The sequence below is a fragment of the Taudactylus pleione genome, unplaced genomic scaffold (assembly GCF_031769625.1).
Source record: "Taudactylus pleione unplaced genomic scaffold, aTauple2 ptg000333l, whole genome shotgun sequence".
Classification (NCBI taxonomy): domain Eukaryota; kingdom Metazoa; phylum Chordata; class Amphibia; order Anura; family Myobatrachidae; genus Taudactylus; species Taudactylus pleione.
In genome coordinates, this window is record NW_028284734.1 from 6,136,156 (window position 1) to 6,152,890 (window position 16,735).

Here is a 16,735-nt window from a genome sequence, read left to right on the forward strand (position 1 = left end):
AGCTGGAATATCGGGGTTGAAGAATGGACTTGAAGTACATCTGCAGCCTTTATTTGTTTTTCTTTTTTAGTATTACATAGGAGACCATGGCATTCGAAAATGTGCTGGGAGGGAAATAGTAACTATTAGTGCAAGTGCAGTGTGACAGTTGATCCTCTGACTCACTTCTCTTCCTGCCTGACCCCCACTGGTACATATCAGCCTGTGCCTTCAGATCAATGCAGTCTTATGGTGCATACACACGATCAGATTTTTCCTTCAGATATGAACGATAACGATTTAAAAATCGTTCAGTCGTTCATATCTGAAGGAAAATCGTTCATATCTGACATGCCTGAACGATGGACGATCAACGATGCGCGTTCCCGATGGTCAGATAACGATTTCTGACATCTGATGTGTTTGCAGTCAGACTTGGACGATTCCATTCATTTTAATGCAGTCAAAAATCGTTCAATCGTTCAAATCGTTCAAAACTTTGGTAAAATCGTTCAAATCGTTCATCTGACAAATCTGACAAGTCTGACAAATCTGACCGTGTGTACGCTCCATTAGGCACTGGAAGACATCCTGAGCAAACTTGCTTAAACCAAAATTTTAAATCACTCCACAGTCCACTTGGTGGGCACAATGTAGAACTACATGGTCCTGACGAACTTCAACATAGCCAAAACCCTAATCCTGGTCAAACTACACCACCATGCTAAATTTGGTGGAACTAGGTTCAAAACTCTGGCTAGACAGACACACATTCTCACAGCTGTTGTGAAACTACAAGTCTCAGCATGCTTTACCAACTGATCTGTGGGAGGTTATGCTGGGACTTATGGTTTCACAGCAGCTGGAGAGCCACAGAATGGTCAGGTTTGTCCTATGGTTTCAAATTTCATTTTTTTCAGGGGGGGGGGGGGGGGGGATTCTTATTTGTCCATAATCTTAAGAGATGGCTGTACTACAGGCACCATATAGTTATTTATTATGTACAGGGGAAAGTGGTGGAGGGGGACATGGATTAATTCTGTCACTTGGCAAATGTTTCTATCCACATGGTTTAAATGAAAGTGCATACTCACAATATAATGTGTGGGGTTAATCCAATTAGGTGCAAGGTTGCATAAGTGATTTTGTTTCATGAAACTCTACTATGACACTAATGCGCACTGGCCCCCAAAAAACTGACAACTTCTTTAGCAGAATCATACAGAAGGCAGTTAGTGGGCATATGGAAAAGTACTTTAAAAAAAAAAAAAAGTGTCAAATGGCTGAAAATTATTTGCTCTATTCGTCTTATTAAACAAAAAGAAAATGCAAAATCAAGTAAAAAAATAAAAAAGATTTTGTGGTAGTTTGAGGCTACTAAAAAAAAACAAAAAAATTCAATTTGGGGTGCCTAAATTAATGAAAAAGTGGAATTTTGAGGCTTTTTTGTTTTAAACACCCAAAAATGATGTAATTATTGGGTAAATTAAGCTAATTAAAAACTTACAAATGCTGAATTATTAGGGGGATGGAAGGGAGTTGTCCAAGGGATTCTGCACTGTGTCCCGACATTTTTACCTTAAAATACCATTTTCCTTACCTTTTTACAGACTCAGGGGGGTGTACAAAGAAAGGGAACTTTCCTCTGGAAAGGCAATGAGAGTTTGGAATTGGATTGCAACTGCAATACGCAGTGAGAGTTAACCGCGAGAACAGCTTACACAAGTCAACTCGCACCTAATTGGATTGACCCACATTGCTCCAGTTATGTTCAGGCCAAGTTTTAATCATATGCAAGATCCACCTTTATAAACACGACTTAATACACAGGGGAAGATTAATAAAAGTGCAATTTTGTAAGCAGTTTTCAGAACCACACCAATTTACTATCCAGCATTTAACAAGCAGAAAACTCAAACCACATACAGGGGGAGATGTACTAAGTAATTAAGTTATTAGAGAATAATAACGTGGAGAGAGATAGTACCAACCAATCAGCTCCTGTCAATTTTCAACCACACCTTGTACAGTGAGTTAGGAGATGATTGGTTGGTACTTTCTCTCTCCGCGGCTTAGTCCATCTCACTCACAATGTGTGGCTGTTTGCAAACTACCAAAATCTGCAGTTCATGGCCAAATCTCAAGGTAAAACATTCCAATTTACACAATGGACAATTTAGAAGCCCAAGCTACATAGCACAAGGCGCTCGTCGATTGTCCTGGCATATATCTAGTTCAGTGCTTCTCAAACTCGGTCCTCAGGACCCCACAGAGGTCTCGTGGCAGGTGCACAGGTGTAATCATTACTCACTGACACATTTTAAAAGATCCACAGAAGGAGATAAATTATTTCAGCTGTAATTCTGTGAGACCTGGAAAACATGCAGTGTGGGGTCCTGAGGACCAAGTTTGAGAACCTGTGATCTAGTTAATACCTCCATAAAATAAATCTGCATCATAACTAAGACAACTAGAAGATGTTTAACATATGGGCAACCCAGTTAGTTAATAGCCAAGCAGACACTCAGGAGCCGTCTCTTACACTGCACAAAAAAACACATTAACAATTGTATTATAAAAATAAATAATATGTAGCCATTATCTTTATGTAGGTGGAATTATGCTGTGTCCAATACTAAAAGTGTTTACATAGGGTAAATAAACCACGGCACAACGTTTTCATCCGGCATACATAACACTGACATTTCTCAGACAGCTTAATTGGATCTCAATCTTTATTTCCAGTAGTGATCAGTGAGACTAGGCTGCAAAGACAGGGGTCTGCACACAAGTGGTTACTGAAGCAGAGTTGCTACATATTGAGATTTTTATATATTTTTTTCAATTGTTTAATCTCAAAGTCAAAAAAAAAAAAAACACAAATAGGTTAAGTCACAATATAAAATAGCAGCTCTGTTCGGCAGTTCAAGTTCCTCAGTGGTTTCCATTTAGATAGACTCGTTCTTTGAGGCCTCATCAAAATTCTCAACAAGCTCTGCAAAATAAATACAAATAGGTTATATCATGTACTACAATCCCATAAACCTGGTGAGTACCTACAGTACGGGCTATTTATGAAACAAATTTGTAACCAGCTTATATCAAAGATATATACGGACTACACAACTCATCACAAAGCCATTTGCTATAACTTGGTGTTACTCCAATTTATTGCCCTGAAAGCTTCATCGTTCCAGCTGCTCTCTCATACTGAGGCTTTTATACACAGGAGTGCCAATACCCTTGCATTGGAATGGAAACTGAACAGTAGAGCCACTGACACCACCACTGTCTGTTTCAGTCAATAAATACAAGCGAGCAATTCCTCTATGGACAGCCAAGCTGAGGCACTGTGCGTTACCATAGTTCGGTTGCACACCACCACCTACTGGTCAAACAATATAAATAAATAAAAATAAATAATAAAATGGAACAGCTGCATAATCGCCAGTTTGTTTTTTTTGTTATTGTTTCAATCATGTGCAAATTAAAATTTATTGACTTAGTAATTTTTCAAAAACCAAGTCATTATGTTTTGATTATAAAGTACTATTGATATGCAAACTTTTATGCAAATGTAGAAAACTATTGTACCTGGAACTTCGTCATCCTCTTCCTCCCCGGTAGCCAGTGGTGCTTTACCATCTACAGCTAAAATAAACAGATCAATGGTCATTATATACTTCAATTATTTCAAGAGTCCTTTGTATCTTTCCAGCCTTTAACCAAACCAAGATAAAAACACATTCTCCTATATGGATAAGCAAGATCTCTGTTCAGGAGGACATAAAAGTATCTCAAAGTCCCAAGGCTGGTCTTTCTGCACAGCCATTCAATGGCGGAAAGGGGGGTTAGTTCACTAAATAGCTTCAAAAAGGACTTTGGTTACAAGTCCATCATGGTTTAGATTTACATTATTCTACTCGCATCTCATTTTCAGCCTTATTAATTTTGCGATTGTCTTTTAAAAGTAAAGCTGGGTACACACCACAAGGTGATGCAACCAAGTAACGATACATCTTGTGCACCGTACACTGCATGGTCCAGCGTACGACGGCACGATGTTTCGTTACATGTAACAGCTCTGCGACGTTCACTGCATTGTCCCATCTGCTGTGCAGAACATTGTTAGAACAGAGAGATAATGGGGCCAGGTATTTGTAGGGAAATGCATATGCACGTCTCCTGATGGACAACACTTCAGTAAAAGGACATTAGAATAGTTGTATTTATCCACTGAAAATTGTTATGTAACCAATGATTGGACATATACGAAGAGAGAGAGAGAGAGAGAGAGAGAGAGAGAGAGAGAGAGAGAGAGAGAGAGAGAGAGAGAGATATATATTTACACACACACACACACACAAAAGCAATTCCATTTTTCAAGTTAATGTAGATCAATCTCTAATAATTTATAGATTTGTGGGGGGTCGAAGGCTTGCATACTTTTTGGAAGATAAAGCTCTCTCACGGATGTCAAATTCTATAAAAATAAAGCTAGAAGAAAAAAAACAAAACAGAAAACCACCGCACAGAATGTACATGGGATGCGTCCATGGCAGAGAAAGCCCAGCTGGCTGCGGTCACATCCCATGTAACCATGCTAGGTAAAGGGTTAATAAATAAGGGTATAAATATTACCAATTACTAGCAAATCTCAGATTCATATTGGAGTTTGTTTAGGGATAAGTGTTCAGATCTGGCAGAATAGCCTCCATGTACTTTGTTTCACTCACATTGTTTAGGCAGGGCCTCTGCGAGTCTCCGCAAGCTAGTGAGGCTGTCTGCTCCCAGCTGGTTGAGGATGCTGGGCAACATCTCTGTGAGCTGTTTTGTCTCAGCGTGTCCTGTAATGGTGAAGGTATTGGCAGCCAAGGAAGCCTGGACTTTGGGATTGTTGAAGTGAATAACTGTTCCTTGGTTTGTAAACATGTTTACCTAGAAATAATCATATGCAGAGTTAAAGGCATATTATTCCAAAGGAAGAGAACAGGTTCTCTGCATTAGGGTCTAACTCAACCCTTTCTACCAGAGTAATAGATTTATATACTATTGGCCTTCCACCAGAGCACTAAAATACAGAGAAACTTCACAGACACATGTTTAAGTTTGGTAAGCATCAGTATATATTGTTATGTACCACAGTTATAAGAATGTAAAAAACAGATCAGAACCTCCTTAGAACAGCTCACGCAGGAGCGGACAAAGCAGGCGTATTCTTCCAACTCTCCCAGACGACAAGACAACATCCCTTGCCTGGAGCAAGCATCAAGAGCAGACTGTCTGGACTGTAACATCTTCATGAGACTCACTTACCTCTTCTATGCCAGAGATGTTATTCACACCCAGCTTTTTCAGGGAGAACTGCAGTTTCTTGTCATCAGCAGTGGCTGTTCTGTGGACGACCTTCTTCTTTCTGCGGGCTGTTCCCTAATGCACATGAACGCATATAGCTCATCAGTTCCCATTACACAAGTCAAAGCATAAGCTCCTAATTAAAAGACCCATCTCATTCACTAGATATTTGGCTGTAGACCATGGCAAACATGTAATGCAGTAAAAAGACTTCTGTGAACAAGCGAGTAACCAAAAACAGAAATTAAAGAAAGGTACAGAGAAGTAAGGGGCAGCATGGTTGTCTTAATGGACAGCATTACTGCCTCATAGCTCATATTTGCGCGAGTTTCCTCCAGGTGCTTTGCTTTCCTCTTACACTCCAAAAACAATAATGGCAGGGTAATTGGCTTCTGACAAATAACGCAAGTGTGCATATGTGTCGGTTATAGGGAATATAGACTACGTTATACTGGGACAGAAATATTCTCTGCAAAGTTCTACAAAATCAGCGTGAGCACTATATAAATATGTGTGGAGACAAATACTAACCTCTGTATCTTTAGCATGAGACCGACTCTTAGTTACAGACCATTGAATGTCACTTCCTGTAACTAGACTGTGATCCTAACCAGCATTCAGCTGCAGCAAAAAATACTCCGACAGCAAACAACATCTCATACCAAAGACATGTAACAGTAACAAAATTGTCTTGGCTTAGAAGCTAATAGATGCCAAATACAGAACTGGCAAACTGAGCACTACCAATACTAACATAGTATCCTATATAGTTAGGACAGTACATGGTATGTGCTGAGCACTCTGCATTGTCTCTTTAGCAGAAGCGCTGAACAAGTAGACTGTTTCATTTGGCCTTACATGTGAGGGCAGCTAGAGTTGTAATTATCTCCCACTCCTCTAGGTCTCAATGGCTTATCGCTCTTCACAGCAGCTGTAATATCACTTAGTTATCTGACAGTGCCATTTCATAACACAAGGTTCTCAAACAGCGATCAGCTCAGTTTTCGCCATACACCACCCCTATTGTGGTATTGCAGAGAGGAAAAAGCCCAGGAGAGAAGAAGGTGCAGCTTTACTTGGAACCAGAGTTGAGCTGTTAGGATACTGAGCAAGCCAAGTGTCTATGTAACAGCTGCAATGTTAATTGCAGGAGCAACTATCTGAAGTGCCAGACACTGGTTTTAGGAGCCTTTTGTAAGATCACAAGAAGAATACAAAGAACGCAACATGTGCCCCACACAATGTTACTTATACCACTTTCAGACAGAAAAATCCCTAAAACCTGGGGTTTTTCCCATATCTTTCAACCTGGGAAGGACCCGGGAATTTGCTCCTAACCCCCTTTCACACTGCACATAATTCCCGGGTCGACCCCTTTCACACAGATTAACCCTGCAATATACAGTGTGTCATAATAAATGGACTGCTTTTATGGCACACAGAGATAAGGTCATGAAAAGTGCAGCCCGTGCACCGCCATCTCAGCCAATAAGCGCTGCTTACTATGCCCGGAGTAGAATAACCCGGGTCGGCACCTTTCAGAGAGCCACCAACCCGTGTAAGACCCGGGAAAAACCCAGGTAAAGACCTGGGTCGAAGTACCGGGAATTAGGTCCCGTGTTGACCCTTTCAGACAGAAAAAACCCGGGTCGACCCGGCAAGAGCCGGAAAATTACCGGGTTATTTTCTCTGTCTGAAAGGGGTATTAGCAAGGTAACCAGCAGCTTTCAAATGTGGAAATGAAGCCACTTGAGTACCTGATAACTTATGTTTCCAAATGGAAAGGTATCTGACACCAAAGTTTTGCCTTTTATTCATTAAAATAATATGTGTTAAATAGAATACAGAAAGGGAAGACAGATCTTACCTTTCCACCAATGCGTACTTGTGCTTGCAGTTTCGCTAACTTTTCTTGATTCATAATGGTTTCTTTCATCTGAAAGAGGAAAAAGCCGATATGATTAGAATCCTAGTCTAAGGACTTTACACAATGTGATGTTCCCACCAATGGTAGCCTACAATAAAATGCAATTTTACAATTACAGCATGCACTCAAATCATGGATTGCCCATGTAACTGCAAGTGGTGGGATACCTACAGAACCAAATACATAGATTTTGTGCTTGAGTAATTCAGTGTGTTGCTTTTCTGGGACCTTAGAGAAGTGGTTCCCAGTATAATGTGCTGTAAAGTATGGTAATGCATGGCTATCAAAATCATATTCTGGAATATAGCTGGGTTCTGCCCAATGGTGGTGTTCAACTCAAACAAAAAACTTAACTCCTAGATAGAACACGTATGAATACATGGGGTTTCACAGGTTTTGGATACAAGCATTAGTCATGGAGCCAATTTACTAGAAAAGTGGTATGAACACGCAGGGATGCCTGTTATTAAAGCAATCATTATGACAACAAACATTTTTCACACCCAGTATTTCCCATATACATTTGCAATAAAGATGGCTATATATTAATTTACTGAAGCAAGGTTAGAAATTAAACAGAAGCTGCCATAATATTAATGGGTCAAGCTCGGACTAAACCACCCATACACAGTCCACAGAATGTGTCAACTTCAGTTAGTCCAAGCTCAATCTGTATGAGCACACAAAATCCACTGTAAAGGAAAGAGAACATACTGTACACAGTGAAGCGAAGAAGAGTAAAACAGATGCACTCATTCGTTGAAGCTGAATTCCCTAGTGTTCATTTTAGCACCCTGCACCTGTCGCAACCCGTGCAGTCCCTCTTTGTTCTGGTGCTTCTAGCAAACTCAGCTGAGGCAACAAACATCTGATATACAGACCAGAGTGTGCTAGAAGCCCCAGATCAGAGAGCGATAAACCAGGCAGGAAAGAGGAACTGCACGAGTTGGGACAGGTGCAGGGTGCTAGAATGAAGACTGATTCCCCCAATCATTATCTGTAGGCCAGATATACATGACTGGCAGCCAGGAGACCACCATACAGTGGCCCTGTCCCAGGAGACCACCATGCTGGAGCTCTCCCCTGTGGCAGTAGACCACCATGACCATGCTGTTGCGCTCTGCCCTGTGCCAGGAGACCACCATGCTGGAGCTCTCTCCCCTGTGCCAGGAGACCTCCATGACCATGCTGTTGCTCTCTCCCCTGTGCCAGGAGACCACCATGCTGGAGCTCTCTCCCCTGTGCCAGGAGACCACCATGCTGGAGCTCTCTCCCCTTGTGCCTGGAGACCACCATGCTGCAGCTCTCTCCCCTGTGCCAGGAGAATACACAGCAAGGCTACAAAATGAAAACCTACGGCCCTTCAGCTGTTGTGGAACCATAAGTCCCAGCACGCCCGGCTGGATTTATTTTTGGACTGGCAGGACGTTTTGGGACTTGCTGTTCCACGGAAATGTGACAACCAAAGACTCATTGACATGCCCAGCCTATCACCAGCAACCCCTGCGCCCAGGTCTGACAGAGACCCCTACGGAGTTGCCCCAACATTCCCATGGACATCCTCTCACCTTCTGCAGCCTGTATGGGGGTGAGTGTGGGGGCACGGCAGGTTTAAAGGCCTCCTAGGAGCTGGCGCGCACACACGCGGGGAGAAAGATGGAAGCCGAGAGAGGGAGGGCCGGAAGTAACGAGGGACCATGTGATCAGCGTGTCACTCGTCCGTGGATATGTCGCCTGGATGGGGTAAAGCCAACATATTAACGGTTGGAAAGACATTTCTGGAGGCTTCAATAAATATAACTTATGGTAAAAAAAAAACGAGTTACTTGTTAAAGACAATAGCTACACATGGGAAATCAATTACCAACAGTTTCTATTGTTCTTTATTCCACACTTTAAAAGACTCAAAGTGTGTCACATTCTGCAGGTCATAAATAGTTCTAATTCTCAGAGAATACGTCTGTAGCAACAATATATCTAGATAACTGAAATGGAATTATTATTGTCATCATTTTTTAAATAAGTTTTTATTTATACATTGTAAAAACACTCTGTATGAAGTAAGGTAAAATAGGAACAATATATCTGGACACCTGAAATGGAATTATTATTGTCATAAGTTTTTATTTATACATTGTAAAATCACGCTGTATGAAGTAAGGTAAAATAGGCTCGGTTAGGAGTAACACAAAGGGAATGACGGTCAATGGAAATGGTTTTTCCATTCCATGGCGATATAGTGATGGTTGCCACATGCTTGTTCCCAAATCCTCTTCCAAAGTTTAATGAGGATCTCGCAGCTGCACACCCTGGGAAGTGGTGACCGCAGCACTGCTCTATAGCGTATGCATAAATTTTCCACTTCCATGGTTTAATTGACAGTTAAACCATGAAATAGTTACCTTGCGTTGGCTACGTTTTATTGTGATGGCGGCGCCACCACCATTATTTGATGCCCATCCCTAAATGGCGGTCTACAGAATTTACTGTTCCTATTTCCCTATAATTTGAGACTGCGCGATCAAATGTAAAAATATATGTATAAAAGTAAGATTGAAAGGTGTTATAATTCTTTTGTGTATAATTTTTTTCTAAGTATACTAAGAGTGGTTCAGCCTTGTAAAAACATAAAGGAGGGTGTGAACCGCGCTGGATGTATCTAATAAATTGCTGATGTATATGGATGAAAAGCACAAATGATATCTTATTCAGATCAATAAAATAATATTAAAACATTAAATAGTAATGATAATCTATCAAACACAAACAATGAATATTCTATATGGCTTGATCAATATAGACAATATATTTTATTCCTAGAAATATAAAAAGTACATGTACTGATGTGCACAAAGGAACTAGACTTATATGGTATATGCATATACACAAATAAAAAATGTAAATATTAAAAAGAGATCCTGAAATCGAGAGTCTCTAGATATAAATGACCAATTCAGTCCACAGGATGACGTAGAGTTGAATGGACCCGTTTGTGGAGCATAGCTTGCATTTTTTTTGCATTGCACATGGTCCAGGACTGAACGCATTCAAGTACAGGTGATGCAAAGTCATTTAAATCGCATCTGTACTTGCAACTGTAGAAGCGAACTGGGTTGTAACGGCATTCCTCCCAACTGTCCCGCATTCAGTGGGACAGTCACGTTTTTCTGGGACTGTCCCGCTGTCCCACCCGCGGGCCGCAGTGTCCCACGGTGGGGGGGAAGCATGCGCACAGCATCTATTCACAGTACTGGGGGAAGCCTCAGAGATGCTGAGCACGCCCCTTAGTGATGTCAACGGGGTGTGCCATCAGGACACGCCCCATTTATGGTCAGGTCACACCCCCTTTTCGGGTGCACGTGCCAGAGGCACGCGGAAGTCCCAACTCTCCAGGTACAAAGGTTGGGAGGTATGTAACAGGGCGATCTCCTGTAAGCATGGTTCAGTGAGGGCATGTCCATGGAACTGCAGGCTACGCAGAGTTGGATGGCAGCATAAATATGCCTCTTTTGAGACGTATCGTTTGCACCTAGTATAGGCTGGTGTAAGTGCACACTGATGGTGATGACCAGTAGCAAGCAAAGTGTAGGGATAGGGTGCGGCATACTTTCTTAATTTTGAAAAAACAATATAGATGAGGGCACGTTAAAGTGTATGTGTACTGCTACATCTGAGATAAAATTGATTTATATCCAAATGTAAATGATCCCCAAGTCAGTTACTAAGATCTACATGTTGATGAAAACACACTGATACTTTTCAGAAAATGCATGTAGCCATAGGGATCATTGTGCCTTATAACCAATGCAGGGAAATTATACTAATGATCCCATTTAAAAAATGAATACAACTTAGTGGCACTGCACCTCAAAGCTGCAAAGGTTTGTAAATAAGTCACCAACTCTAAGTAATGCAAAACAAAAAAATACAACCTCACTTGCGCTTATGAGTTTAGTCCCGAAAGTTCATAACATTTTCAAGTTCCTCCAATATGGATGATCCACAGTACATGGAAAAAAACAATGAAAAAGAAGGGGGGAATACAATAGTGTAATACAGTCACTTTCTTGAACATACACCGCCGCAAAGATGTGTGTGGTGATGAAACAAGGTGAAAGGGGATCCTCTCCCAGCTGGTTATTCTCCTCCCTTGAAGAAATATCACCCGAATGTGAAGGGAGAAAGTATACGGTGAGCTTCTCACATGTATGCTTACTTCTGGCAACGTAGTACTTGCATACAGAGCCGTAACTAGACGTTTTGGTGCCCTGTGCCAGAAAGAGCATTGGCACCCCCCTCATTTTTCAAAGGGACATAATGCGCCCAAAAAAGGCCCATGGCTTCATGTGGAAGAGCCAAGGAACAGATAGGAGAGGCCAGGAGATGCTGGGGATGAAATAAGAGGAAGCTACAAGCAAGAATGATAATAAACAGAAATTTGACAGGCCCAAACAGCGCCCCCTGACCTGTGGTGCCCTGTGCGATGGCACGGGCCGCATTACCCTAGCTACGGCCCTGCTTGCATATGTAGGTATCTTTGGATTGTCACTGACGTGGAATCCTCACATCAAATAGGATCTCATCAACAGGTGTAAATGAAAAAGATCAAAAACAAGGCAGTCACCTGGTGTATAATGTAATCCAAAACTTGGATATGTTTATTAAAATAGACAATAAAACCCTACCATCAAAGATGGTCTAATGTTCATCTCTGTATCCTCATCAAGATGGACCCGGGTATGGACAAAGGGTACAGAGGTAGCATATATGGATGGTAGGGAAGCCACACAAATGATGACAGGAAAAAATACACTATTCAATGCGTTTTGGCGCTCTGTGGCGCCTTTTTCAAGATGAGTGTCTTATTGCTATTCACTCTTAGCATGCCAATGCGTGGATCCCATTTGAATGAATATCTCTCAGTCGCTCTCTCTCTCTTTATATATATACTGTATATGTATATATATATATATATATATATACAAACCCAAACAGCCCGGCACTAGGAGTGTGCCCTCCTAGATTGTCAGCACACTTAGTATAGGTAATTGAAGATAAAGGCGGCACTCATCCAGTCTTGTAATGATTTAAAATAAGTCCTTTATTGCCGACGTTTCGAAGGAAATACCTCCGTCTTCAGGGACACAAAGATAATACACACATACATATAACAATACAATATATACCCTAATATCACACCCCATAAAAAATTAGGACTCACCTGTGTGACACCGCTGTCTGACCCACCCGACCACGCTCTAAACACAGGATTCGCAGCCGCGATTATGCCATCAAGCGGTGCTCACAGTGTCCGTCAACAAACTAAAATGCAGAGCCACTGTTACTAAGTAACATATCAACACTTATTTGACAATAATGTAAATGTATGTATACGGGCATTTATAGTCAGCCTCAAAATACTTAAGCATGATTCTATACAAGAATTGACAGGAGAAATATGAGATCAATTATCATTTACATAATATATATTCAAAAAAATTAACTGCATACATATTACAAAAAACACTGCAGCCCAAGAGTTTCATTTAAGCCCCTCTGGGTGAAGTATTTAGAGTGTATATCCATTTATACTCTTTTATTCGATTACTTCCCCTCATATTCGAGGGTACATGGTCAATTATTATTGATCTAATACTAGCCACTCCATGTTTGGCTATTACACAGTGTCTTGCGACCTGCCTAATTGCACTTCTGTGTAAGGCCATTCGCTCCTTAAATTGTCTTTGTGTTTTTCCTATATATACGAAAGTCTGCATTAACATGTGAGCATATAGATAACAAAAACAGAGGTACAGGTTAGAGCATACCTGATTTTATATTTTTTTCCAGTATATGGATGGTTAAAGGTAGACCCCACCATAAGTCACCTGCACATCACACAACATAAACAACGATAGCAGCCTGCACTTTTGCTGAAGAAATGTTTTGGGTGCTTTTGAAGACCAGTGATATCTAGTTTTACAACATGATCTCTAATATTACGCCCTCGGGAGAAACTGGGCAATAACTTTTTATTCTGCAGGGCGGGTAGTTCGCTATCAGTATTTACTATTGGCCACCATTGTTTTATTTTCTTTGTGGTTGCCGTGCTATGTGGAGTAAATCTATTAACCCAAGGTATGCATTTTTTCAAATCACAACGTATTAATAGTTCTTCTCGTGGCATTCTCATTACTTTTAATTTAAGGTGTCCACACAGCTCTAGATGTTCTGGAATTCATACTATAACTGAAATTAGCCTACGTGAGAACACCATGAGGAGTCATGGAGTCATGGTCAATTTTGGTTGGCATCAGAATCAATACAAATGTACCAACTCCAACTCCAGCTTCAAAATAAAAACATATTATATAAATATTAGTGATTGCATTAATGCATCTACAAGTGTCTATAATTTATCATACCTCATTACCCAGGCGCTTCTCCAGATCAGTCTCATGCATCTCTGATCATTATCTTGTAGAAAAGAAACACTGCAGAAGGAGAAAGCCACGACGAAAAACAGAAAAAAACAAAGACCAGCACATCAGTATTTGTCCACTGGTCTGAAAACAATAATGTTAGATTCAAATCAAGAAAAACAGAGTGAAATTAAATTGAAATGTCCTTTGTCCAGACTGATCTGTGTGAGTGTAACATATAATATGATCCTAATAATATTAGTAGTGATACAACAAGGATAGGTGAGGAGTACTAAACTAATGTTAGTAGAGCAGGGGCAAGGATTAGCAGCATTGTGCATTAGTTACTGGAAAATACATGACAGTGAAATCATGTATTGCTTTCATGTAATTACTCTACTGCCATATGCTCTACAGAAACTAAGTAAGTAATCAATTACTTTTTTTGGCAGAAGTGGTCACTACATGTTTTTGGAGGAATGAAATTAAAATGTGGAGAGGAATAATTTAAAAGAAGAGGATAGCAAAATAGTGTATCATGCCATTATAATTATCCCTTGCTGCCGTCTTCACCCACAACTAGACTGCAATAATTAGCCCATGCTGCCATCACCCACTACACTACGATACCTACCAGTTACCACTTGCAGCCATCACACATTACACTGCAATATAGGTAGCTCACCCTGCTGTCATAGTATTCTTCTACTATCTCATGACATAAAGAAATCATGTATTACACAGATTTAATTACTCTAAGATTAAATTTGTAGTATATACATTGCTATTTATGAAGGAGTCAGAATTGGACATTACTGAAATAAATGAGTCAGAGTTGAAGATTTGGCGTACTGACTCAACAGTCCTGGATACAGTCAGGATACGAACCCTTGAGCCTCAAGTGCTTGGCTTGTGTACAACTCTCGCCCATAGTTGCATATGTTTGGCTTTGGAGCATGCACACAGTGAAAAATCATGAGATATGTTCCAGAAAATGACTTGCATTTAATTCTGCATTAGCCTCTATATGCTCTAATATCATTCAATATGAGGTTTACAAATCATAAATGTAGGGGAATATTCAATGGGGTGCACAATTGTTGCGGTAAAAATTACAATGGACATCGCAACCATACTTCATTACTGCAGGTATGCTTGCACCAGATACCTGCAGTATCGTTTTTTTTTAAAAATGGTTGAAGTAATTTTTATTGCAAAAAACCCGTGGGATATTTGGAAATAAAATACAGGAACAGCCTGTACCCTAAAAATGTAAAACAATATTGGGTAACATTTTAATAATGTTTATTTATTACTGTCCCAAAGAAAAATATATTGTACTTTCAAAATTCATGCAATGGTTCATTTGAGCATTTTTTTTAAATAAAAAATAAAAAGTAACAAAATTTGATTATTTACTAATGAATGAACCGAAAAATGCAAAAACAAAAGTACAAAAGAAGATGATTTGGGGGTAATTTTATGGCCAATTTTAAAAAATGTAAACAAATGATAAAAATCAATTATTTTTCATTTAAATAAATGGTTTAAAAAAATTTGGAGTGCATTAACAAAAAAAAATGTTGGGGGGTAATTTGAGGCCATTTTTTTAACAAGCAATAATAACATGAAATTATAGGACTATTTAAGCTAACTGAAAACTGCCAATTACCTAATTAGTCATTGAAGGGGTGTCAGGGGTTCTGAGGAAAATCCTGACATTTTTAACATAAAATGGGGATTTTCCTGACTTTTGCACCCGCTGGGGGGCTGCAAGAAAAAAGATGTGTTAATTCCTATTGAAATTAATATGGCTGTTTTCTCCCTGGCAAGTGAATATGAAAAACCTTGTGGCTGTGGAAAAAACCCACGCCGCAGGGTTCTTATCAAATTGAATATGCCCAGTATTGTTTCTGTAGCAATGTGGAACGCAAATTCCATACGTTTGCGTTCCTCACAGCTACACATTATACATTTATCCCACACTCTTGCAAGATTGCAGTTTGTTACTTATATATGTTTACTAATCCAACTGTTTGGTTTCCCAATCCAATAATACCAACTGCAATTACATTCCAACATGATTTCATAAATTTTATCAGCAGTCAATTTTATTACATAGATTTAAAGAATGGCACATAACAAAGGTTAGTGGCTATTGAATTTTACAGATTGTGCATATAATTTTTATATGAAACAACTGACAGTTTTATATCATTACATATGTATTTATTATAAAACAATTTCAAATAGTGATATTTATAGTGGATCACCAGTGCTATAATCATGTATATTTGTGTTATGTTATCTTAAGTTATTTGTGAAGGTCCAGTACTGAGAGCTAACTAAAAATAGGACATTTTTAATCTAATAATAGAACCTAGCAACCAATAAGATTTTTTCTATTTTACATTTACGGTAAAAATCTATCATTGGATTCAAGCTGCTGAGATATATTGAGTTGATTACAAAATGAGGACATAAGAGATCTTTATATACTATACATGTATATCTATTTAAGTATTAATATAGAATGATACATTTTAAATTTATCTGTGATATTCGGTGTTGGTAATAATTAATATTTTATTTTTTTTATATATTTTATTTGTTTTCAGAACAACAAAATATCAATGTTTATACACATATATATATATATATATATACAGTATATATATGTATATATATATATATATATATTGATATATATATATATAAGTGTGTGTGTGACAGGCTTAATCCACGGCACTCAACCATATGGGGTGCCCTTGGTATGTGACCAGACCACCTACATAAATAATATCATACAAACTCTGCACTCACTTACTTTTCAAACTGTAATTCCTTTGAATACAGGGAATGTTAGTTCCAAAATATTGCAATAATTTGTCAAGCTGACCAATCACTTCACGTTCTTCCCATCTGGCCAGTTCCTACACTGACTCTCAGATATATAATCTTTGCTCTGCCACATTTGGCTCAAACCAGCACACAAATTTTAAACATGAGTATGGATTCTGGTTTAAAGAGACAGGACCACACCCAGGGATAT

At 39.4% G+C, this 16,735-nt stretch overlaps 1 protein-coding gene across 1 annotated transcript; it reads right to left on the reverse strand.

Annotated features, from left to right (window-relative positions):
* Window positions 1-2,696: 2,696 nt before the first annotated feature.
* On the reverse strand, window positions 2,697-8,945 carry BTF3 (basic transcription factor 3). The gene is made up of 6 exons (XM_088443759.1): window positions 8,830-8,945; window positions 7,202-7,270; window positions 5,296-5,409; window positions 4,716-4,917; window positions 3,574-3,630; window positions 2,697-2,974 (listed from the first exon to the last, which is right to left on the reverse strand). The coding sequence occupies exons 2-6, from the start codon at window positions 7,268-7,270 to the stop codon at window positions 2,928-2,930; spliced, it is 489 nt and encodes a 162-aa protein (XP_088299885.1). The 5' UTR covers window positions 8,830-8,945; the 3' UTR covers window positions 2,697-2,927.
* Between the last annotated feature and the right edge of the window lie 7,790 nt (window positions 8,946-16,735).

What these genes read in the sequence shown, in the direction of transcription:
- BTF3 (XM_088443759.1), bottom strand. Translation starts at nt 7,270, where the DNA reads ATGAAAGAAACCATTATGAATCAAGAAAAGTTAGCGAAACTGCAAGCA. An exon ending in ACATCTCTGGCATAGAAGAG is followed by an intron (nt 4,918 to 5,295) that starts GTAAGTGAGTCT and finishes GATTATTTCTAG; the next exon opens with GTAAACATGTTTACAAACCA. An exon ending in AGAGGCCCTGCCTAAACAAT is followed by an intron (nt 3,631 to 4,715) that starts GTGAGTGAAACA and finishes TGTTTATTTTAG; the next exon opens with CTGTAGATGGTAAAGCACCA.